We start from the raw sequence: 26,784 nt of genomic DNA, 5'->3' as shown, positions 1-26,784 counted from the left end.
CAGCTATTATGACATTATTATGACCGTGTCATAACGTGTTCATGCGCTGGGTGTCAAGTAAAGTATTACTGAAAAGGTAGTTATTTCCATTAAAGGCTCAAAAAGCAATCAAATAGATATTCACACCTTACTGCTATTATTGCTAAATGTTTTTCATATGATTGGCAGAAAAACATATACATTTAAACTTTGCCTTAATGATCCCAAACTGACAATTAACAATAAAACGTATGCCTATTGAAAACACACCTAAGGGAGACATATGGATCACAGCATTAAATGCAGCATTAAATGCCAAAGAAAAGTAACCACTCTAAAAGGTAAGTATTCAAGTCATGCAAAACATACATAACGATACCGAGCCACACATCTAAGAGAAGATACATAATATTAAGATGGATGGCTACAACCAAAGCTGAGATCCAAATATTAACTTCAGGATATCCTACTCCCTGCTGCTATAACAGGCTATATTTAACAATTGGCACAAGCTAACATACCGAGCTTGGAGGCTATTGCTGCTGCAAGCGGTAGCACTATTATGATAAATTCATAAGACAACTGGAGATGGTGGTGCAGTGGCCATGCTATAACTCTCAATAGACTCAGGCTGTCAGTGTGATGATCACATCTGGTCACATCATCTCAGTAGAGCTCAGTTCCAGTCTCCATCAAACCGGTTTTCACAGAGCTCCCTCCCCAGCATGTGAGGGCAATGCCTCTAGAATGGAGGTGATCAGGGCCACCAACAGCTATAATGTAGAACCATGTAAACATTATACCACTTATCAAGCTACTTGCACAGTGTGACTTGATACATCTGTAATAACAGTTCATGTACAAAAGTAATCTGCATGATTTTATGAGATGACGAGTCATAGATACATTTATTCAGAAACATTTTGGTAAGGGTTTTTGATTCCCGATTTACACAGATGAGGTAAAACATCATGCCTTATATGTTTTCCGTTTGTACCGTACTTTCCCTAGTAAAATGTGTACATTGATTAAAATGCATCTTTCATGGTAGTCCACAATTTGTAAAAATGTGTACATTGATAAGTATATATGCTTCCTGGTAGTCCAAAATGAGACCCCTAACAGATTGTTCTGCTCAACAACCAACGATCTGTTTTCAATTTTTCAACAGAAGACAAGCAAAGACAGGGACTTGACAAAGTACAATGCATATACTGTCACGATCGTCTGAATGAATGGACCAGGGCGCAGCGTACGTAAGAGTTCCACATGTTTAATAAATAAGAAACTCACCAAAAACAATACAGAATACAGGAAAATGAAACGTGACGTTCTGGGCTGCTCACAGGCAGCTACACAAAAACAAGATCCCACAAACAACAGGTGGGTAAAGGCTGCCTAAATATGATCCCCAATCAGAGACAACGATAGACAGCTGCCTCTGATTGGGAACCATACCAGGCCAACAAAGAAATAGAAGACATAGATTGCCCACCATAGTCACACCCTGACCTAACCAAATAGAGAATTTAAAGGATCTCTAAGGTCAGGGCGGGACATATACGGTAAACATTTAGGACAGAATCCTGACTTGAGATCCACTTGTGTAACTAGAGTATTTGCGGATAAATCAATGATGATTTATGCATTTGTTGAGTTAAGCATCTGGAAGAAGGATTTTGTTCTGCCCTTAATCTATTTTACATTAGTGTTGTACAGTGTACAAAACGTCAATGTTATATGTGCAGTATAATACTCATGACATGTTCCAGCATCACATACCCACAATGAGTCAATTCTAAAACTACAGTCTCCACGGTGACCTGAAAGAATAAAAAGCAATATCCACAACCTTATTATTTTTATTTACAAAAAATGTTCTATGCTATATGTATTCCTACCTCTGTTCGGTCCTGTATGGCTGATGAACTAAATAATCCTTATTGTTTTTCTTTAAAGTTTGAATTAGACCATGCACAGTAGATATGTTGTTGGGGGTTAGACTATATGTGTTGTACAGCATTCCTAAAAGCATGAGAAGGAGGAGATAATAAACAATACAGGACTTCAACTGTATATACTCTGTATTCTCTAGATATACAGTACCAGTCAAAAGTTTGGACACACCTACTCATTCCAGGGTTTTTTCTTTATTTTTACTATATTCTACATTGTAGAATAATAGTGAAGACATCAAAACTATGAAATAACACATATGGAATCATGTAGTAACCAGAAAAGTGTTAAAAAAATCAAAGTATATTTTATATTTGAGATTCTTCAAATTAGCCACAATTTGCCTTGATGATAGCTATGCACACTCTTGGCCTTGAATGAGTAGGTGTGTCCAAACTTTTGTCTGGTACTGTATATTTTCCAACAAACATCCATTGCTATAAACCTTGCACTGTAGACCTTGATTTTAGATATTCTACCAGACTCAAATGTTGACAGGTTGTGATATTAGCAGTTTGTTTCTTTCTGGCATAAGTCAACAAATATTCTGCACCTAGTAATCTTTGGAAATTCTGTAATGCAATTCAGACAAGAGGTAACAAATGCCTTTCTCTATTCTGCAATGATAATGAGTTTTCAGTAAGGGTGCAGAGCCTGTTTCTATCTTTAGAAACACACCTGAGAGCACAGTCTCTTATCTCCGCAGCATGGATCACGCGCCTCAACCATCATTATAATGCCACACTGAGGCTTTAAAGGCACAATCTGTGATTTCAACAGTCTGACCCTTCCACTTTACCCCTACAGGCAGGCACATGAACGGATAGGAGTAAACCAGTGCCCAGCAGATGCCACTTTGCCATCCTACAAGCCTTCTGGGTGGTGCTATATATATTTGTTTGTATAAGGTTTTGTTGCTGTTGTTCTGAACACATTGCCGCAAGTCATCGCAATGTCATGAAGTTAGCTACCCACCACCCTGTCTGTTGGTTGTGCCTGTTGGTGTGCCCTGTCTGGAGGTTGCACCTTTTTCCTACTCTGCTCTGTACTAAGATTGGATACCGGGCATGCACAAACATACCTTGAGATGCAGTCACTGGTTGAATGTGTGTAACTAGCTACCTAGTTTAAATATCAACAGTACTGCCACCGCAGCATAACATTTGATCAACACTTGATACCACTCGAGTTACATAATCATCATCAATAATCGGTCTGGAAGACAGACAGAAAAGAGCAGCTGCATCAACAACACTTGCTCCGACCCAACTACATAATTTCCTCTGTCGGCAGCAGCAACACAGGTAGTCTAGACTCTAGCTAACCACCATATATTAAAATATCCACACAAGCCACTAGCCAGCCATCCAGCCATACAGTGTACAGTATATGTTGAGTTAGAAGATATTGAAGATTATATTATGAAGTTAATATTTAAGAGCAATGAAGATAAATCACAATCAGTAACTAGCAGATTTACATTCACCTTTCACCCTCTCTTCCCATGTCAATCATGTCTTTAGGAGGCACTGTAACTAACTTACTTACAATGTGTGATGAGTGAGTGTACTGTTGCAGAAAAAAATAGGCCTATGCTCAAAAATGTAAAATGTCATGAATTTTGAGATAGGAATTATGAAAGTTTTAGGTTTTTTTGTCCCTTTTTTTCACCTGTAGGGGATTAGGTTGGGCGAATGTAAACAATCTTACATTTAATATTGTTAGGCGTATGTCATGGTTTTGTTGTAGTAGAAACAATTAACATTTCTACCAGAACCCTCTTGGCATTTTTAAAAGAAAGGTTTGTGAATGCTTGTTGTTTTAGTTGCTTCTTGTTTAGATGTTCCTTGACAGACGTGACATTAAAAACACTGAAAAATATAACTTGTGTTTTCAGAGAGAGTTTCAAGATATAAAGATAAGACAAGTCATGTTTCTACATTACGCTGTAATGAAATGTGCCTTTAGAAAGTGTTCACACCCCTTGACTTTTTCCACATTTTGTTGTGGTACAGCCTCAATTTAAAATGGATTAAATTGAACCCCTTTGTTATGGCAAGCCTAATAAATTGCATGGACTCAATCTGTATGCAATAATAGTGTTTAACAATATTTTTTTAAATGATTAACTCGTCTCTGTACCCCACACATAAAATTATCTTTAAGGTCCCACAGTCGAGCAGTGAATTTCAAACACAGATTCAACCCCAAAGAACATGGAGGTTATCCAATGCATTGCAAAGAGCAGCACCTATTGGTAAATGGGTATAAAACATTTTTTGAATATCCCTCTGACCATGGTGAAGTTATTAATTACACTGGATGGTATATCAATACACCCACTCACAATAAAGATATAGACGTCCTTCCTAACTCAGTTGACGGAGAGGAAGGAATTTCACCATGAGGCCAATGGTGACTTTAAAACATTTGCAGAGTTAAGCAGATTGAAGCAGGTTTTCCCATTTCTTTTCATCCTGAAAAACTCCCCAGTTTTTGCCAATGTCAAGTATACCCATACCATGATGCAGCCACCACCATGCTTGAAAATAAGGAGGTATTTACACAGTGATGTGTTGTGTTGGATTAACCCCAAACATAAGGTTTTGTATTTAGACCCAAAATTGTTTTTGCAGTATTACTTGAGTGCCTTGTTGCATACATATGCATTTTATTCTGTATATTTGTATTCTTCTTTTCACTCTGTCATTTAGGTCATTAATGTGGAGTCACTACAATGTTGCTGATCCATCCTCAGCCATTGAACTCTGTAGCTGTTTTAAAATGACCAATGGCCTCATGGTGACATAACGGCAAGCAGTTTCCTTCCTGTCCTGCAGCTCAGTTCAGAAAGACGACTGCATCTTTGACGTGTCTGGGTGGTTTAATACATCATCCACAGAATAATTATTAACTTGTCGTTATCGTTACCCATCTACCAATCACTGCCCTTCTTTATGCTCCCTGGTCTTCGTTGTTGAATCTGTTCTTGAAATGTAATACTTGACTGAGGGACCTTACAGATGTTGTATGTATGGGGGACATACATGTCAACCACAAAAAAAATCACAGAGTGAGTCCATTTAACGTATGATTTGTTAAGCCACATTTTACTACTCAACTAGTTTAGGCTTATACTGTGTACCAAGAGTGATATCGGAACACAATTATTATCTTCTGTTTTAAAATCAGCTCAACATGGTAGTTATTCATCGAGCGGGCAGGCCTCGGCTTGAGCCTCGCACAAATGTATTTTCAAAGTGCCAGTAGTGTCTGACAGACTTAAGCTCGTCTTGAGTTCATGTCGATCTATGGCGAATGACGGAGCTTTGAATCGATGCGAGGAATCACTGCAAACATCTAACAGAAAAGTATGCGTCACACTGCATTCATAAAGAAAACAACAAAGTTGCAGCAGACACGTGATAAATATTAATAATTGTGGTATGGTTGTTCACCGTTTTAAACTTAACTTGAATTTGGACCAAATAATGTTTTTCTCGCCGTTTACCCACATCATTGAGCACTGGAAAGTAAAATGTTTATATTATTATAGCTCCTATAGAGCAAAGCATTCTGGGAACACTAGGAAGTGAGACCTCAAAAGTGTACCTTGCCTGGTTGCATCAATATTAACAAATAAAGGAATGAATGAATATAGCATAACAGCTGTCAGTCTAAACTTTCATTATATGTACTGTAACATTTCATTTAATCAGCCATACCGAATGTATTGACGCCCAGGGAATTGAGATATCCTGCAGCTTGAGATTAAACAGACAATACTTCAATAACAATATCGACAGCCCCGATTCATACACTTGTCCAGCCTAATTCTTAAAGCGCAGTCAATCTATATGAATGGCATGTATGTAATTACAGTAAGTGGATGTGGAAATCAGAGTGGCATGTGTTAGAATAGCAGGACTAATTCTCCATATCAAGCGTCGGTATGTAAGTGCTCACAGCTGCTGGTGTTTGTATATTTCAATTGCAAAGCCTCACCGACAGACTCGGATAATGTAATTATAATACATTAGAGAACTGAAATGTTCACATTTGAAGTTTAAAGTGATGGTAATTGCCATATTGCTGCCATCTTAAACTGGGATAATGTACTTTGTAGTTGTTGGGGTTTTAATTGTTCTTTTTTTTTTTTGAGAGAGAGGCGGGAGCAATACAAAGGAGAGAGGGAGTATAACCCTACTAAAAGCAGCATTGCCCAATTTGTCGAAAAATAAAGTGACATGATGTTAAAAGATGTTCTTTGTTCTACAATTTACATCAGACTACCGCAACAATGTCTTGCCTGGAACTAAAACTTGTATAGCTCTTTAGGATCACAGTTGGTGACCACTCAGACAGTTTGTGAGACTCTGAAGTCTGAACATTGCCCAACAACTCCCCTGGGATTTATAAGTAGGTCTGTGTCTACAAGTCTATGTGTTAGAAGCTCCTACGTTTGAGTGAGGTAGAACAAAAGTCAATCATACAACCCCTCTTTCCCCAGGGTGTCACCTTGAGGAGGAGAAAAAAACTGCCTAATGGTTAGAAAGACAAGCCGGCAACCGGAGGGTTGCCAGTTCAAATCCCGGGTCTGACAGGAAAGTGAGCTGGCAATTGGAGGTTGCTGGTATCAAATCCTAGATGCCATTGCCTGCTGTTATGCCCTAGAGCAAGGCACTTAATCCCCACAACAACAGCTCCCCGGGCGCCGAGTGTGGCAGCTTTCCGCACCTCTCCAAAAAACGGAGATGTTTTTCAGAGAGGTTGGTTTAAAAGCAGAAGTCACATTTGAGATGGACCAATAATGTGATCTTAACTGTCAACACCTGAGCGTCTACAAAAAAACAATATTTTGGGATTATCTCCTCACACTTCCCCTCAAAATACACCTTCCAGCCCTCTGTGCAAATACAATGTTAAACGGCGGTGCAAAACAGGAGCGCGTGGCTTGCCTAAGACAGAAAGCCTTTTGTTTGTTTTGGGATATTGCCTTTTTGGCGTAAGCCTCCGCCACCACGGGAAGGCAGGAAAACACAGACACCTTGAGCTTTCGCTAGACTCTGCTCTGTGTGCGTCCCTATGGGTTAATCACTACACCTGACTGTGTAGCAGCACTCCGAAAACCCATCTTAAAGGCCCACTAATTTTTGCAGCCGTTTTTGATCATTTAAAATCATTAGACACCCACTGATTCCCTTCCCTGAGCTTTATATTAAACCAAATGGCAGGGATGCCGTTTTGTTGTTTTCCAATGAAAGAGTGGGCCTTTAAAGCTGCATGGCTGTTACGAACGTGTCTAAATGGAACTTACGCAGCAGTGCATGTCAATCGTCTCATTATGGCACTGATAAGGCAGGAGGAGGCGTGTAAAATGTTCATGCTTGCAACACCAATGTTGATTAAACCACTAATAACAGTACTGGTGACTAATAAGAAAATTGGCTATTTTTAATGATTGAGAGGGATAGTTCCATCTCGTAAAAAATGTAAATAATTGAATGCTGTCAGGTCATATGGCAACACATTGAATGGCTAACCTCTCAGGCTAGTAAAAACACATGTTAAGCCTAGCATAACTCACATTTACATCAATGTGGCACCTCTTTCTCAGTTCCATGTATCCATAAAAGCAAGCATAGGCTATCGCACGGCATACACAGAGCATTCGGAAAGTATTCAAACCGCTTGACTTTTTCCACATTTTGTGACGCTACAGCCTTATTCTAAAATTGATTAAATATATTTTTTTCCTCATCAATCTACACACAATAACCCATAATGACAAAGTGAAAACTGATTTTCTTAAATGTTTGCAAATGTATTAAATATAAAAAACAGAAATTCCTTATTTACAGGCATGTCAGAGCAAAAACCAAGCCATGGCATGGAAGGAATTGTCCGTAGAGCTCCGAGACAGGATTGGTTCGAGGCAAAGATCTGTGGAAAGGTACCAAAAAATGTCTGCAGCATTGATGGTCCCCAAGAACACAGTGGCCTCCATCATTCATAAATGGAAGAAGTTTGGAACCACCAACACTCTTCCTAGAGCTGACCGCCCAGACAACCTGATCAGTTGGGGAGAAGGGCCTTAGTCAGGGAGGTGACCAAAAACCCGATGGTCACCCTTACTGAGCTCCAGAGTTCCTCTGTGGAGATGGGATAACCTTTCAGAAGGACAACCATCTCTGCAGCACTCCACCAATCAGGGCTTTATGGTAGAGTGGCCAGATGGAAGCACTCCCCAGTAAAAGGCACATGACAGGCCACTCTGGTGAAACCAAGACCAAGAACTCTTTGGCCTGAATGCCAAGCATCAGGTCTAGAGGAAACCTGGGACCATTTTTACAGTAAAACGTGGTGGTGGCAGATGTCATGCTGTGGGGATGTTTTTCAGCGGCAAGGACTGGGGTACTAGTCCGGATCGAGGGAAAGATTAACGGAGCAAAGTACAAAGAGATCCTTGATGAAGACCTGCTCCAGAGTGCTCAGGACCTCAGACTGAGGCAAAGGTTCACCTTCCAACAAGACAACAAGCCTAAGCACACAGCCAAGGTAACGTAGGAGTGGCTTCAGGACAACTCTCTGAATGTCCTTGAGTAGCCCAGCCAAAGCCCAGACTTGAACCCGATCTAACATCTCTGGAGAGACCTGAAAATAGCTGTGCAGCAACGCTCCCCATCCAACCTGACAGAGTTTAAGAGGATCTGCATAGAAGAAGGGGAGAAACTCCCCAAATACAGGTGTGCCAAGCTAGTAGCGTCATACCTATGGAGACTCAAGGCTATAATCTCTGCAAAAGGTGCTTCAACAAAGTACTGAGTAAAAGTGAATAATTATGTATGTGTGATATTTCCGTTTATATATATATATATATACACTGCTCAAAAAAATAAAGGGAACACTAAAATAACACATCCTAGATCTGAACGAATGAACTATTCTTATTAAATACTTTTTTCTTTACATAGTTGAATGTGCTGACAACAAAATCACACAAAAATTATCAATGGAAATCAAATGTATCAACCCATGGAGGTCTGGATTTGGGGTCACACTCAAAATTAAAGTGGAAAACCACACTACAGGCTGATCCAACTTTGATGTAATGTCCTTAAAACAAGTCAAAATGAGGCTCAGTAGTGTGTGTGGCCTCCACGTGCCTGTATGACCTCCCTACAACGCCTGGGCATGCTCCTGATGAGGTGGCGGATGGTCTCCTGAGGGATCTCCTCCCAGACCTGGAATAAAGCATCCGCCAACTCCTGGACAGTCTGTGGTGCAACGTGGCGTTGGTGGATGGAGCGAGACATGATGTCCCAGATGTGCTCAATTGGATTCAGGTCTGGAGAACGGGCGGGCCAGTCCATAGCATCAAGGCCTTCGTCTTGCAGGAACTGCTGACACTCCAGCCACATGAGGTCTAGCATTGTCTTGCATTAGGAGGAACCCAGGGCCAACCGCACCAGCATATGGTCTCACAAGGGGTCTGAGGATCTCATCTCGGTACCTAATGGCAGTCAGGCTACCTCTGGCGAGCCCATGGAGGGCTGTGTGGCCCCCCAAAGAAATGCCACCCCACACCATGACTGACCCACCGCCAAACCGGTCATGCTGGAGGATGTTGCAGGCAGCAGAACGTTCTCCACGGCGTCTCCAGACTGTCACGTCTGTCACATGTGCTCAGTGTGAACCTGCTTTCATCTGTGAAGAGCACAGGGCGCCAGTGACGAATTTGCCAATCTTGGTGTTCTCTGGCAAATGCCAAACGTCCTGCACGGTGTTGGGCTGTAAGCACAACCCCCACCTGTGGACGTCGAGCCCTCATACCACCCTCATGGAGTCTGTTTCTGACCGTTTGAGCAGACACATGCACATTTGTGGCCTGCTGGAGGTCATTTTGCAGGGCTCTGGCAGTGCTCCTCCTGCTCCTTCTTGCACAAAGGCGGAGGTAGCGGTCCTGCTGCTGGGTTGTTGCCCTCCTACGGCCTCCTCCACATCTCCTGATGTACTGGCCTGTCTCCTGGTAGCGCCTCCATGCTTTGGACACTACGCTGACAGACACAGCAAACCTTCTTGCCACAGCTCGCATTGATGTGCCATCCTGGATGAGCTGCACTACCTGAGCCACTTGTGTGGGTTGTAGACTCCGTCTCATGCTACCACTAGAGTGAAAGCACCGCCAGCATTCAAAAGTGACCAAAACATCAGCCAGGAAGCATAGGAACTGAGAAGTGGTCTGTGGTCACCACCTGCAGAACCACTCCTTTATTGGGGGTGTCTTGCTAATTGCCTATAATTTCCACCTGTTGTCTATTCCATTTGCACAACAGCATGTGAAATTTATTGTCAATCAGTGTTGCTTCCTAAGTGGACAGTTTGATTTCCCAGAAGTGTGATTGACTTGGAGTTACATTGTGTTTAAGTGTTCCCTTTATTTTTTTGAGCAGTGTATATATTTATATATATTTATTAAAAGATTTCTAAAAACCAGTTGTTGCTTTGTCATTATGGGGTATTGTGTGTAGATTGATGAAGAAAAAAGCAATTTTAATCAATTTTAGAATAAGGCTGTAACATAACAAAATGTGGAAAATGTCCAGGAGTCTGAATACTTTCCAAATGCACTGTACCCTCATCAGACCTTTGTCCTCCTCTGCATTTTGAACCGGCTCTTAGCTACCCTACTAACCATCTTCTGGTGATTGGTTCTATCGTTCCACAAGGCTTGTGAGAATGCAGACTGCATTATACAAACCGGTATCTGAATCAAGATGACTGTTGTTGTGAGCCACTCTCATGTTCTCCGGTCTGCTATTAAACAGGAAGAAAATTGGCTCCACACCAAAGTGCCTAAAAGGAATGGCTTTAATGCGCTCCAGAAGAATGAACGTGAGAGAGGAGCTATATAGGCATCAGGAAAAGATTTGTGTGGATCACTGAAACCAAGTAGTGTTTTAATGGACACACTTTGAGAGCCATAGGCTAGAGTGTCTATGTATACTGACTGAATAAGAGTTCATATTTTTAATAGGTTTTGCTGTTTTTGCAAGCAAGCTATGCAATTCCATCAGGGCATTCAGTTGATGAAATTTGTAAATGGCACTGGTTTTGAAGCTGTCACTGTTTATTGAGTATCCAATGTTTTTCAATGATAGGTTTGGAGACATTATGACTGTAGTCGGCTATGACACACAGTTCAAGTGAAATATCGGGAACTCAAAGTACGGCTGGTTATTCCATTAAAATACCTGTGTATTTATGTTTGTGCGAAATACCCTTGATGCTGAGTTAGGGTTAGGTCATTACAGAGCCAGTAACAGATTGCATTCAGAAGATCAAAAACCGTGTTGCTAGCATTTCGTAGCCAATTCTTTGTTGTTGTTTGCAACCAAACGAATGGATAAGTGATCGTCTGAGTAGGAAGGTTTCCCCCGGATACCACCTATCTTTTCCTTTGCTGGAGCCTCTTCCTATTATGAAAGAGAAAATCACTGAACACAAGAATGGGAAATGGTTTCTGATGGTTTCTGCAAATATGTGCTTTCTCTAAGTATTGCAAAAGTATTCCCTATCATTGCATGTTGCTAATTATTCATCCAAGTAATACATTTCAATTGCACATCAAACAAGTACAATTTTGATTCGATATCTGTCGAGCCCGTAGCCTATCGGCTTACGTTAAACGATAATTGCTTTCTCTTTGAACAACAGTTATTTTTGTACAATGATGGAAAGAATGTCTTGGATTGTTTACAACAAATTGCTTTGATGCGGATACAACTTTTGTCCTGAGGTTAATTAAAGGGTTGAATTTGAATGGGTTGATGTAAAAATACGATAATACATTTACACAACCTCTCATTATTTTCCAAACTGTTAGAAACATTGCAAAAACATGTTTTCCCACTATCTAGTCATACCACAAAGAATAAACACACTCGACTGAGACCAAAGGCACCTTCAGTGGGCATTCCATTGGCCCACAAGTGCCGGATCTAACCATCCAGTGAACCAAGCAAGCTATCCACTAACGCTGATGTTTTGTTGGTGCATGCCAACAAAGTTGCAGCAGACACGTGATAAATATTAATAATTGTGGTATGGTTGTGTTATTTTTAGTTGATGGGTTGTGCTTAGCATTCAGAGATGCATCAGTGGGGTACTATCCAAATACAGTGTTTCCCATATCTATATCGACTCAAAAAGAGCTGAATAACGTAAAGAGTTACAGTGTATGTTTGGACCTACAGAAGCATACAATATGTCAGCAGGGAGTGAACTAGTAGTATTTACAAAACATTTCAACGTCACTATGAACCTAATAAGAGCAGACACAGGTAGGACATGAGGAAGAAGACAAGCCCTCCACCTTTTAATGCAGTTACTTTTCCACAGAGTTACGAGTCCAGCGAATTAGCTTTCTTTACCAGAACGTCACAGAATATGAACAAGAGGAAGGCCTCAAAGCACAGCTAGTGAGACCACCGTAAATGACAAGGCCAAGGGTACCAATCTCACAGAAAGGTCTCTTCAGGCACTCGCTGTCTTTATTGTTCTCATTCTCTGTGCATTTGTTGTGTCTAACATCTCTTTCTGAGAAATACTGAAGGATGCATTAAGGAAACCGGAGACCACAGAGACACACAGGCCCAACACCATTCATTCTCCAATGTCATTCTCATTAATGTTGTGAAAACATTTTTTTTTTTACTGTACCTCAGATTATTGTGTTATACATTTTCAAAATCAACAAATGTTCGTCATGACAACCAAACGAGTTGGCTATACAGCACAAATAGATCTGGGACCAGGCTACAAAGATGTGTATCATTTTGAGATACTCCTCAGAAACGGCACATTCAAATCACTGACCTGTTTCACGTCATAGCCCAGAAGAACAAAGTTTAGATCTGGAGAAACTGCAAACTTGGAGGCCTTAAATGTTGCCTGGAAAGAAAGAGAAAAGAGCGGAAAGAGAATGACAGATACTGTGACTGTTCATCTGCAGTTACAGTCCATTCAAATTCTTTGTTTTGAAGCATGAAATATAATGATTTATTGGATTAGCATGAACTACACATGTATTCAAATGCCACAAGAATGGCATAGTATTATCTTCTCCAAATTATTTAAAACATTGTCTAATTCCAGTCTACAACATTTAGCAAATAAAACAAGATGGCAAGGTGTCACTGGAGACAGTCACTTGCCAAATGGCACCTTAAGGTGAGCATGTCTCTCTAATGTGAGTTCTCTGGGAAGAGGAGTTGGTATGCACTGAGACGGTAAGTACTCACAAAAGTGGTGTTTTTTAGTAAGAGGTGTGTCTCGTTGCTCTGCGTGTTGGCTTTGAACACGTCACCGTCCCAGCTCCTGAAAATGATCTCCTCATCTGTCAGAGAGAGAGAGGAAAAGAGAGAGAGAGGGAGAAAGAGAAAGGGGGAAGAGAGAGAAAGAGAGAGGACACTGGGTTATAGGTTGCAAGGTGAATAAGTGAAGGGTTAAAGGTGAAGCCAAGGCTGAGACCAAGGGTTTATGGTTAATGCCTGGGTTTGTTTAGGTTTTTATACTGGAGGACCTTGCTCATGAACTGCCTTGAGGTGCTTAACAATGGTTTGCTACATCCAATCTAGTTACTTCATTCATTCAACTTGGCCCGCTGCCAGTAAATTAGAGATGAATGGCTAAGAGTTCCGGTGCTCATACACAATTATGGGCATGGTGCCAAATATGTTTTTTTTAAGCATAGCCACTTTGTCTCAGGTATCCTGTATAATGACATCCCATGTGAGACATCCCTTGTATGAAGCACCAAATATGACTTGTCATTGCAGTGAGAAATTACAACTGCACGAAGAGGTCCCCCCTGAAGAATTGAGACACTCAACACTCACAAACTCACTTAGAGAGTATCGGTGACAACTTCGACTTAGTATTATTACACATCAACAGGAAGAAATAAGATGGGAGTTTCGGCCAATATCTTTCATCTCTGGCCAATTTTACAATCTGGGGAGTCCAGGATTTCATTAATGCTTTTGACAGACCAATATCATTACAAAGCCCTCATCTCATATACAGTAAATGTCATTGAATGAGCTCTAAGGCGTCAACCTTGGGCCGGCGGGCTATAAAACAGAGATGACTCAGAATACATTAAAGCACAATGACAGGCAAGTAAACATAAAAGATTGATGGATGGTTGGCTTATAATCAATAGGAGAAAGAGGGTAGAAGAGAAGAGAATGGACCAGAATGTTATTAAGTTAGATTTTTAGATGACACTCCTTCTAAGTGTACTTTATAAGAATGTATAAAACTGTCATTGTGATTCATAATTGGTTTGCAGTAAGTGACATTGTGCAGTAGCATACTGAATCAACTGTAGCCTACCAAACTGTAAATATTGTGACACACTGTTAGCTTGTAGTCTTGAATCAACCTGTGTTTGGCTGGTATTTATATATTGCATTTGTGCAACATTTGTGCTGTACAGATCGTATGCAGACCATATGGAGTGCCCTTTCGATGCAATGTGTTCAATGCCCCATTTTCCTCTGTACATGTTTTACTGATACTTTTCACCCCAGAAATGTTTGTTGGTATTTTCCATTGTGACGCAGTATTAAAAAAAAATACTTTGTCAAATTTGTCAGACAATCCACATGTTATGGAGGCCTGTGATAAAGCACCGAGGCAGATCGGATTTGTGCTTATGCTTTGTGTGCTCTGCTCAGAAACGGTGATGTACCTTCAAGGCAACCGTCACATCCACTTGCCATCTGCCAGTGTGTCGACAAAAGAAGTTTCATCCAGAACTTTATGAATAGTGTCCTTATGTGAAAGCAATTTGACAAAGTATTTTTTATACTGTGTCACAAAGGAAATTCCCACACTATGAGGTTGGAATAATGCTGTGACATTGTGAATAATATTAATGCCCTTTAAGTGTAAGAGCTGTTTGACAAGACCGCCTGAAATGTTGCCTGTTTTGGTGGGATGGAGTTTTGGACTGTTTGGTGACATCACCAGGCGGTAAATGAGTTAATAGACCAATAAGAAATAGAGTTCCAAACACTGCCAAAAAACAGCTACTTTTCAGTTTCCCCCTCCCCACTCAGACCACTCCCAGACAGTCCTAGCAAAATTCTTGCTTAAGAAAAATGCAAGGTTTTGTTTCTTTTTAACAATATTATTTGAAAATAATCCAATTGGTGACAGATTTGAATGTAAATAGTCAAAAATCCACATTTTAAAAAATGTGTTTTTTCCCCACCAGTGGTATGTTTCCACCAAACGGACTTGTTGCGGATAAAATCAGTGCGTGATGACGTAGTGCACACAAATTTTTACTTTTTCACATAAGTTTTGATGCATCAAATAAAAATCTAAAGTTCAATGTGTTCCCATCGTATTTTAACTCTACCGATAGTTAAGTCACATTAACTGTGGTGTTAAATAGCAAACGTCTTCGCATGTGCGCTCTGGCCGACAGCTCTCAGATACAGTGCAGGTCGGCTGTGCGGGTCGGCTGTGCGGGTCGGCTAGTCTACATGATGACATTATTAAGGATAAGAGCGAGAATATGTTTATTTTTCAAACGGCAGTCAAGCATCGATCATCATGTCATCAGAATAAGACCACCAATATGTACTGGAAAGGAGCATCAAGATCACTATGCACTTTCACCACCCTGTGAAGTTCGTCATAATGTATTTAATCTGCAGCTCGTGATGGACGGACCACACAGACCATATCGTCATGTGACTAAGTTTACTTCGATATGAGTATATCAATATTTGCGCATAAAGGCATTTCCACTGCCAATTCTCGCGGCAGGTAGCCTAGTGGTTAGAGTGTTGGACTAGTAACCAAAAGGTTGCAAGATTGAACCCCGAGCCGACAAGGTAAAAGTCTGTCGGTCTGCCCCTGAACAAGGCAGTTAAACCACTGTTCCTAGGCCGTCATTGAAAATAAGAAGTTGTTCTTAACTGACTTGCCTAGTTAAATAAAGGTAAAATATAAAATAATAATCAATTTCACTGACACAATAAGATCCCACCATGTCGAACGAACAAGTTATCTGTCGGCTTTTATAAAATTGTACCGAAACTTCCTGTTTCCATCACAGGTGCTGTGTTTATTTTTTTATACGCTATGACTTTACTTTTTATACGGTATAATTGTTACTCAGAAATTATTTGATATTGACATAGAAACGGCTGCATTGGACCTTTTAAGAATGTCAGTGAAGTAATTCGCAGTACTTCAGGGGTTTGCACTCAGGCAGTTGTGAGGAGCGCTCTTTGAAATTGAAGGATGAATAGTGAGGCCCCATCTTTCAGGTGTGGAAAATAGAGCATGACCGCAAGGAGACAGCAGCATGTCCTGGCCTGTCAGAAGACTGAGATGCTGAGTGAAGTGACAAGCTGACAGCACCTATACAGACAGGCCAAACTCAAACTCTTAGACAGAGAGACTAAGAAGGGGAGGACTGCCTTGTCATGAAAGGTGCTATTTGTGATGCTTTATTCATGATATTTTGAAAAGACTCTCCTTCAGATAATGTGGATGAAAGGATACAGTGATTTGAGAGTGTTATAAATTGGTCTGACCCCTTCATATCTGCAACACCGCTTCTGACACTAGCCACAGCCTGACAGTGCTAAAATACAGTCTTCGCCTCACATACTGTAAACACAAACAAGCGAAAGCAGCAGTGATTTGCAAGCTTCAACTTAACGCATTAAATCCCTCTATGATCTTCCGGATCTTGAGTTGTTAATGGTTGCAGATGGTACATGCCATACCGTTCTGGCTCCGGAGTAGTGAATGTATGAGGAAGGAATGATTTATAAGCAAGAATGCTGTTTCCCAACGGAGCAAGAATTCCCATAGATTACAGTAATGTATTCTATCATTGTCCTCTGCTGGTGATATGATTAATTTACACTCCACTGGTGGTATTTAAACAGTGATTGTATCAATGTTACCTTCTCATGCATCCTCTTTCAAGGCTTGTATTTGCTTTTAAGGCTCCGATAGGGCTTGAAATTAGTTTGTTTCTGTATAATGTTCAAATTTGTGTAATACAGTTTATTTTATTTCATGTGTTTGCTTATCTGCTGCAGTAAGGTTAACTATTTCATGCCCATGTGGAGAAGATTAACCATTTCCGGCCTCTCTGAATTAAATTTACATTAGCACATTCCTTAACAGCATGAATATGTAATATCAGACAAACAGCAGCAGTGATGGTAGTTTGGTACCGTTAAAGGCTTCGGAATATGCCAGCGCAATTCATCCTAATGGCAGAACAATGTTCCTCAGAGATATACAGTATGTCGTTTCCATTGGAATTCTAATTCAGATTTTGAATGGTATGCCGATGAACAAACCACACCAGAGACAATTGGCAGAAACAAATGTACTTTGTCAGCTCAGAACGCATACAAAAATCTTCAAAGGACACAATTCTTTGAGAGCGTTTGCTGCCTGTGCCATTTCTCCTCGAAAGCTTTTTGATGTTTACTTTTGGGCTTTGTGATGTTCTGTGTTGAAACTAAAGAGCAGACGGGTGATGTTTACGAATCTTGATTTAGAGGCACACGTCTCCAGCGCAGATACCACGCAGATTCTATGAAATATGATGTGCTCAGTCAATAGAGGAGCAACAGGTCCCAATAATGGCTGCTCAGCATTCATAGCAAATGGAAACAAAATACATTTGAGACAGATACAATGGTATTACAGATATGAGCGACATTAGATATGTAGAGTTATGAATATACTGCATAAACATACCATTGATCCACTTAGCATCAGGGTCATGCACCTGGAACTCTCGTTGAAAGAGGTCATCCAGTGTCAATTGGGTGCCTAAAGACTTCGCGCCATCATCTGTGAAGAAATGACACAAAGTCTTCAAATAGACATAGAGAACACTTTTACTCACAATTGACAGTTAGCTAAGGCCATTCCCAGAATTTTGGGCAATCAATCGCAGCGTTCCAATGGACAGAAACTGTCATCATTCACATTTAAATCACATGAAAGCCAGTGAGGGCTGTGGCAAAAACGGAGTTTTCTTTAAAAAAAAACAAATGTTTAAATTGCTAAATAATTGAACAGTGCACCAGGAGGATTTTTCTAAAGCGGAATTATAATTGTAGTACATTGCTTGCTTGCTAGCTCAGCTGATTAGCTGACCACCAAACATTGCTATCGCTAGCTAGCTAGGTAGCCACTTAATATAACAATTTTTCTTAAAACGTACGTTTTGTCACATCAGGATATGATTTGAGAGCACTAGTTTGCTCCAAAAGTGGTTATAGCTTTGACTGCATGCTGACAGTGGATTCAGAGCCATTCAGTAGTGTGTCCATCCACTCTGCCCAGAGTGGGTGAAAACGCGCTTTGGTGATGCCATTTCACTTCCTTATGTTATAAAATACATTTTACCAAGGCAAATACGATAATTCATGTTCTGAATCGTTCAGGGGGGTCTTTCTCTAACATACTGTATCTTTATCCTTATATAAAAAAAGTTAGATTTCGAAACGTAATACATCCAATAATGAGCACCGAGCTCTGTTGACAGAGCAGAGCGGTGCAGGTTTATCATAACTTTTGAGGTTGCCATCTTCAAAGTTGTTTCCGCGGGTTGCGAAAAGCTAAATTCGCATGACATGAGCTGAATTAAATGTTAAAGGCTTTGAAAATAAAAAGCTTGGTATATACTCAGTCGGTTGACATTTATGTGAGAACAGGAATTTTGAATGAATATGAAAGTGCACATTAACATATGAAAATACTACATGTCATGTCTCAAAATCGATATCCATTTTACCTCTATAATTGTTTTGTGTCCTGTGGATTCGAGAAGAAACATGACGAGTTCAACGGGATAGTGAGCCTATCAGGTCGTGCATTAGCCTTCATTCCTGCACAGAATACAGCCTAACTGACACAACTAAATGTTCTTGATTTTTTAGCTCTATTTTTCTCTTGATTTAGTCACTGTAAATCTGTCCATCCTACAAGCATAAAAACTCCAATAACCAGTGGTGGAAAAAGTACCCAATTGTCATACCTGAGTAAAAATAAAGATACCTTAATAGAAAATGACTCAAGTAAAAGTGAAAGTCACCCAGTAAAATACTACTTGAGTAAAAGTCTAAAAGTATTTGGTTTAAATATACTTAAGTATCAAAAGTAAATGTAATTGTAAAAATGTACTTTAGTATCAAAAGTAAAAGTGAAAGTATAAATAATTTCAAATTCCAAACCAGATGGCAAAATTGTTAGTCATTTTTTTATTTGGCACACTCCAACATTCAGACATCATTCAGAAACAGAGGATTTGTGTTTAATGAGTCCGCCAGACGAGAGGTAGTATTTGTATTTATTATGGATCCCCATTAGCTGCTGCCAAAGCAGCAGCTACTCTTCCTGGTCTTCCATACTACTTCCGGCGCCGACAGAGATGGCCGCCTCGCTTTGCGTTCCTAGGAAACTATGCAGTATTTAGTTTTTTTACGTGTTATTTATTACATTGGTACCCCAGGTAATCTTAGGTTTTATTACATACAGTCGGGAGGAACGACTGGATATAAGAGCAGCGTCAACTCACCATCATTACGACCAGGAATACGACTTTCCTGAAGCGGATCCTGTATATTGTTTGTACCATCATGAATGACTACTGTGTGAGCATTCAGGTGCTTCTGCATCACAATAGGGACCTGGTGATCTATGTCACAAACACGGAATCCAGGGAAGCAGTTTGTCTTGCTTCCGGGACCACCACATCCCTAACTATGGACAAGGAGAGGGTCGCTGCGAACCTGTTGGACGTCGGCTGGCCCCGTCGAAGTCAGGGGGCTCAGAGCTGTAAAACGGTTCGAGAGCCGCAGGTCTGGACGAGAGGGCAGAGGAAGAATACATTGGAATGGTCTTAGAGTAAGACGCAGTAGTCCTCCGGTTCTCATTGGTTGGATGTGTTAATACAAGTTATTGGTCCAAAGTAGTATCATCCATAGCTACTGCAGAGGAGCCCAATCTCATAGCGCACCCTGGATTATCCCCTTTGTCATTTATGCTAGCCTGCTAACGTTAGCTCCAGGAGACGGTAAAATTCAGCCAAGCGTGGTGTGTTAAGAACAGCACTAACACTGGGTTCCGAAATAAACAACATTTGATTCAATCACATGAAGGACTAAACACTCACTGTACAGAAAATGATTAGACTATACTGTACATGTAAATCAGTTCACATAAATTACTGGGTAAACAATATGAAAAGTATTAGCCTATACATGTACATCAGCTCAAATATGTTCCTGGGTAAACAATATGCCAAGCAATATGCCAAGGAGTCAAATGCTGTTGGTATTGACCCCCCCCCCGACTGGTGTCTGGGGTACTTGCTCTTTAAGGGCCGGTTTCCCAGGCACAGATTAAACCTATAAAATTACCAGTGTAGAATTCTCCTACAATAACCCATGTACTGTATAGCCTACAATATGTATTCCATTTAATTCACACTTAATAGACAATTAAGAAATTTAATTTGTTTGGTGACAACAATAACACAGACAAGACAAAATGGAGGCTATAACGTGGGACACAACATTACAGTAACATTTAGATAAATACATTAGCTATATTGTCACAAGTGGGATATTTCATTTATTTTGTTAGAAATGTAGATCACATGTAGGACTATGTAATTAGATTGTAAGGATGTGCGGATAAATATGTATTTAAGCTCTAAATAGTCATCCACCTAAAACATGCATTGATAATAACCAATGATAGGTTGTGACATCAACCATATACTGTATGAGCATGTAGTGCCTTTTATTTCCAAACGAAAATAAGGTTGTCTCCCACAATGCTTTGGTTCCGACTTCAGGTTGCAGTTTGTGAGGAGCAACTGCCGAAATTATAAATCGACTGCAGTTGAAAGTTCATGACCTTTGATCACATGGTTGTGGTAAAGGTCATGCAGTTAACAAGTCAGATTTTTTTTAACCCAAAATGCAACACACTTTGAAAAGCGGTGACCAACGTTGGTCAAAGTCTTGACAAAAGTTATCCGCTCGAATGCGCCCATTGTCTCTGAAAATGGTCATCATCCCAGAGTATTCCCTCACAATTAAATAACCTCCATTTGCTTAATAGAAAGACAATGGAGTGTTGAACTTTTAACTTACTGTAGATCTCATTCATTTCAATAGGGATTAATGAAAGGTGTTCATTTTAAATTGTAAGACTAAATTCTAAGCAGGTAGCTAGTCGTCTGTTTTAGAAAACATGCATTTATTGAGAATGGTGAAAAGTTAAAACCAAGGTCTTCTTTTAAAATGATTTGAATCAGGTTTTGAGGTTATATGTAAAAGAAAATATCTCCAGGAATTTACTTTTGGAAAGAAGAGCGATGGCCAGTCCAATGAGTGACAGTATGACCACGATGACCAGCAGAGAGATGGCGATACCTTTCCAGTTCCTGTCTGGCCCAAAATCCGGCACATCCTTCAGAGAGAGAGAGAGAGAGATAGAAAGAGGGAGGAAGAGAGAGAGAAAAGGTTAATATTCATAAAGAATTTGTAGCAAGTTGAAGGTAGAAGTGGAAACAAAAAAGAAACATCTCCCAACCGGACAGTCGGTCCATAACGCCAGAGACGAAGAGGCGAAGCGAGAGGATTTACTCTGCCCAAAATTCAGTCTGTGTGAGATAAGCCCTTTTTTGTATGGAGGTCTATGAGAGAGTGTTGAATTACGTGAGACTTATTTGATCAAATAGAAGTTTTGAAATATTTAGGCTGTTACAAATGTAATGATATAAATGGATGCACATGGCATTCCAGAAAACTTTGAGATTACACTGAACAAAAATATAAACACAACATGTAAAGTGTTGGTCCCAGTTCAATGAGCTGAAATAAAAGATCCCAGAAATGTTCCATACGCACAAAAAGCTTATTTCTCTCAGCTTTTGTGAGCATTTCTCCTGGTCTGAGACAAGGTAGCACGTCCGGTGAACAGGTCAGGGTTCCATAGCCACAGGCAGAACAGTTCAAACTGGCGCAGCAGTGCGACAAGGTAGCACGTCTAATGAGCAGGTCAAGGTTCCATAGCCACAGGAAAAATAGCAGAAACTGGATCAGCAGCACGACTAGGTGGACGGGATGGAGACAGCCAGGAGTTGTCAGGCCAGGTAGTCCTGACGCAAGGTCCCAGGGCTCATGCCCTCAGGGAGGGGAGAGAGAGCGGAAAATTAGAGGGAGCATACCTAAGATCACACATGACACCAGATAAGACAGGATAATTACACCAGATAGGGTGGACTGACCCTAGCCCCCCGGCACATAGTCTCCAGTATCTATGCTGCAATAGTCTGAGACAGGAGGGGTCGGGGGACAATGTGGCTCTGTCTGATGATACCCCTCGGACAAGGCCGACCATGCAGGACATAACCCCACCCACGTTGCCAAAGCAAAGCCCCCATACAACTAGAGGGATATCAACAGACCACCAACGTACTACCTTGAGGCTGAGTATAGCCCATGCAGATCTCCCCCACCGCACTAGCCCAAAGGGGCACAAAACCGGACAGGAAGATCATGTCAGTGACTCAACCCGCTAAAGTCGAGTATAGTGGGGGAAAAAGTCTGGCACAACTTGACATACCCCTCCTTGGGACAGCAGGGGAGAGCACTAGTAAGCCAGTGGCTCAGCCCCTGTAATAGGGTCAGAGGCAGAGAATACCAGTGGAGAGAAAGGAGCCAGCCAGGCAGAGACAACAAGGGTGGTTCGTCACTCCAGTGCCTTGCCGTTCACCTTCCACGCCTGGGCCACACTACACTTAATCATAGGACCTACTGAAGAGATTAATCTTCAGTAAATACTAAAAGGTTGAGAACGAGTCTGCGTTTCTCACATGGATAGGCAGACTATTCCATAAAAATGTAGCTCTATAGGAGAAACCTCTGCCTCCAGCTGTTTGCTTAGAAATTCTAGGGACAATGAAGAGGCCTGCATCTTGTGACCATACCGTACATGTAGGTATGTATTGCAGGACCAAATCGGAGAGATAGGTAGGAGCAAGTCCATATAATGCTTTGTAGGTTAGCAGTAAAATCTTGAAATCAGAACTAGCCTTAACAGGAGCCAGAGGATAGCACTGGAGTAATATGATTGAATTGTTTTGTTCTGGTCAAGATTATAGTAGCCGTATTTAGCACTAACTGAAGTATATTTTGTGTTTTATCCGGGTAGAGTAGAGCATTGTAGTAGTCTAATCTAGAAGTGACAAAAGCATGGATTAGCTTTCTGCATAATTTCTGGACAAAACGTTTCAGATTTCTGCAATCTTACGAAGATGGAACAAAGCTGCGCTTTAAATATTCTTGATATGTTCATTAAAAGAGAGATCAGGGTCCAGAGTAACACCGAGGTCCTTGTCAGGAGTATTCTTTAGTCATTACTTTAAACATATAAATTCTTTATCAGTCCTTCACTGTTTCATTTGAGATGACTGTGCACCCATCAAGATTAATTGTCAGATCAAACAGCAGATATCTTTGTTTCTTGGGATATCTTTGTTCCAATAACTAGTATCTCTGTTTTGTCCGAGTTTAAAAGTAAAACATTTGCTGCCATCCACTTCCTTATGTCTGAAACACAGGCTTCCATCGTAGGACATTTTGGGGCTTCACCATGTTTCATCAAAATGTACAGCTGTTTGTTGTCCACATAGCAGTGAAAATTGACATTGTGTTTCTGAATGACATCACCAAGAGGTACTGTAGAATATATAGTGAAAACAATAGTGGTCCTAAAATGGAACCTTGAGGAACACCAAAACTTACCATTGATTTGTCAGAGGACTAACCATCCACAGAGACAAACTGATATCTTTCTGACAGATAAGATCTAAACCAGGCAAGAATATGTCCGTGTAGACCAATTTGGGTTTCCAATCTCTCCAAAAGAATGTGATTATCGATGGTGTCAAAAGCCGCACTAAATTCTAGGAGCACAAGGACAGATAAACAGGCTTGGTCTGACGCCATTAATTAAAGGTTAATTTACCACCTTCACAAGTGGGGTCTCAGTATCAGTAAAGTCTGGAGCTTTACTTATACATTATTTGTCTTCAGGAAGGCAGTGAGTTGCTGCGCAACAGCTTTTTCTAAAACGTTTGAGAGGAATGGGAGATTCGATATAGGCCGATAGTTTTTTTAAATTTAAATAGGCAGACACGGTCTCAATGGGAAAGCTAGTGGTACTCTCCACTAAGCTGGCAGGCTGGCTAACAGCCTGCTGCCTGCCCTGCACCCTCGCTCATTGTGGAGTAAGAGGAGTTAGAGCCCTGTCTATGTTGATAAATAAGATGAGAGCACCCCTTCAGCTTGGATGGAGTCCGTCACTCCTCAGCAGGCCAGCCTTGTTCCTGTTTGTGCGGGAGTCCTAGAAAGAGGGCCAGTTATCTTAAAATTCTATATTTTGGGAGTGGCAGAAAACAGTTTTCAACGGGCGATTTAGTTGTGTGAGTCTGCTATAGAGCACATCACTCCCATAACTGGGAGGGGGCCAGAGACAATTTCTCGATACCAACTCATCTTTCTAGCTAAGTTACACGCTGAATTTATGTTGCGCTTGGTGACCTCTGACTGTTTCATTCTAACATCATTGGTGCTGACGTGCTGACAATATCCCAACACCATCTACACTCGCCAATTTTAGCCTCAGTTAGTACCATCTTCAGATTAGCCTTTATGTCAGTAGCCCTGCCCCCTGGTAAACTATGTAGGATCGCTGGATGATTCTTTTTAAGTCTAATATTGCAGGTAATGACATTTCCAATGACTAGGGTTTTCAATTTGTCAGAGCTAAATGGTGGGAGGCTTCGATGGCTCAGACCCCGTAACGGGTGAGGAGAGTCCTGAGAAAGCTTGGGCTCTGACTCCGACTCGTTACTTAATGGGGAAAACAGGTTGGAAGTTTTTATCGACTGAATGAGCGACACCGGTTGAGCATGCAGACAGCATTACTTTCCAAAAGCCATGAGAAAATTGCGGGGACTGGGCAGGGGGATTAACACTACTACCTGTATTGACTTGTGGCACAGATGCTGTATCCTTTCCTACACATAAATTGCTCTTGCCTAACGATTACGTCTGAAGCCGAGATTGCACCTTGGCTATCCTTACCATAAGGCGATAGTTCTCCTGTATATTATGAGTACAGCGACTGCAATAACAAGACATCATGTTACTTAGCTTTTTTCGGCCGGAGGAGGTCCTGCAGATCTATGTGCAGATAAAGCGTCCGGGGTGAAAAAGTTGAATTAAAAAAGTTGTGTGAGGACAAAACTAATACGTTGGTAAACTTAATAAATCCAGAGTTCGATTAAATAGTTCTAAACAGTAAAAAGTGAAAAAGTTGTACAGGTAGCCAAGCAGCAACAAACAGAACAGCAGTATGGAAACAAGGTGGAAGTGCATTGCATCACCAGTCATGTGATGAACAGAGGGAGAGCAGATCGTGGCCAATCCTTTGAGTATGGGAGTTGGACCTGAGCATCCACCTGACAGGTGTGGCATGTCAAGAAGCTGATTAAACAGCACGATCATTACACATGTGCACCTTGTGCTGGGGACAATAAAAGGCCACTCTAAAATGTGCAGTTTTGTCACACAACACAATGCCATAGATGTCTCAAGTTGGGGGAGTGTGCAATTGGCATGCTGACTGCAGAAACGTCCAACAAGCCTGTTGCCAGAGAATTAAATGTTCATTTCTCTACCATAAGCCGCCTCCGACATTGTCTTAGAGAATTTGGTAGCACGTCCAACCCGCCTCACAACCGCAGACCACGTGTAACCATGCCAGCCCATGATCTCCAAATCCAGCTGCTTCATCTGCGGGATTGTCTGAGACAAGCCACCCGGACAGCTTATGAAACTGTGGGTTTGCACAATTGAAGAATTTGTGCAGAAACGGTCTCAGGAAAGTTCATTTGCGTGCATGCCATCCTCAACAGGGTCTTGACCTGACTGCAGTTCGGGCAAATGCTCACATTCGATGGCCATCCTTGAAGTGTGCCTTCACAGATGAATACAGGTTTCAACTGTACCGGGCAGATTGCGTTGTGTATGTTTGGCGTTGTGTGGGCGAGTGGGGTTATGGTATGGGCAGGCATAAGCTACGGACAAAGAACACAATTCCTTTTTATCCAAGGCAATTTGAATGCACAGAGATACCGTGACGAGATCCTGAGGCCCATTGTCGTGGCATTCATCCGTTGCCATCACCTCATGTTTCTTCATGATAATGCACAGCCCCATGTCGCAAGGATCTGTACACAACTCCTGGAAGCTGAAAATGTCCCAGTTCTTCCATGGCATGCTTACTCAACAGACATGTCACCCATTTAGCATGTTTGGAATGCTCTGGATTGACGTGACCGGCAGCATGTTCCAGTTCACACCAATATCCAGCAACTTCACACCACCATTGAAGAGGAGTGGAACAACATTCCACAGGCCACAATCAACTCTATGTGAAGGAGATGTGTCATGCTGTGTGAGGCAAATGTTGGTCACACCAAATACTGACAGCTTTTCTGATCCATGCCACTACTTTTTTAATTTTTTATTACTGTATCTGTGACCAGCAGATACAGTTGAAGTTGGAAGATTACATACACCTTAGCCTAAAACATTCAAACTCAGTTTTTCACAATTCCTGACATTTAATCCTAGTAGAAATGCTCTGTCTTCGGTCAGTTAGGATCACCACTTTATTTTAAGAATGTGAAATGTCAGAATAATA

The 26,784-nt window shown here is 41.1% G+C and overlaps 1 protein-coding gene across 1 annotated transcript in view; it reads right to left on the bottom strand.

The window, feature by feature from the left end:
* Window positions 1-25,871, bottom strand: part of LOC120057745 (inactive dipeptidyl peptidase 10-like) — a 66,562-nt gene extending 40,691 nt beyond the window's left edge. The window contains exons 1-5 of the mRNA XM_039006225.1: window positions 25,806-25,871; window positions 21,366-21,477; window positions 17,746-17,841; window positions 13,239-13,333; window positions 12,814-12,888 (exon numbers count right to left, since the gene is read on the bottom strand). Coding sequence (XP_038862153.1) covers window positions 12,814-12,888; window positions 13,239-13,333; window positions 17,746-17,841; window positions 21,366-21,477; window positions 25,806-25,871 — 444 coding nt within the window. The remainder of the gene's footprint in view (window positions 1-12,813; window positions 12,889-13,238; window positions 13,334-17,745; window positions 17,842-21,365; window positions 21,478-25,805) is intronic.
* Window positions 25,872-26,784: the final 913 nt, after the last annotated feature.

Source organism: Salvelinus namaycush, chromosome 13, assembly GCF_016432855.1.
Source record: "Salvelinus namaycush isolate Seneca chromosome 13, SaNama_1.0, whole genome shotgun sequence".
Classification (NCBI taxonomy): Eukaryota; Metazoa; Chordata; class Actinopteri; order Salmoniformes; family Salmonidae; genus Salvelinus; species Salvelinus namaycush.
The sequence above is the reverse complement of the archived record's forward strand: the minus strand, read 5'-3'. Positions and strand labels throughout refer to the sequence as shown.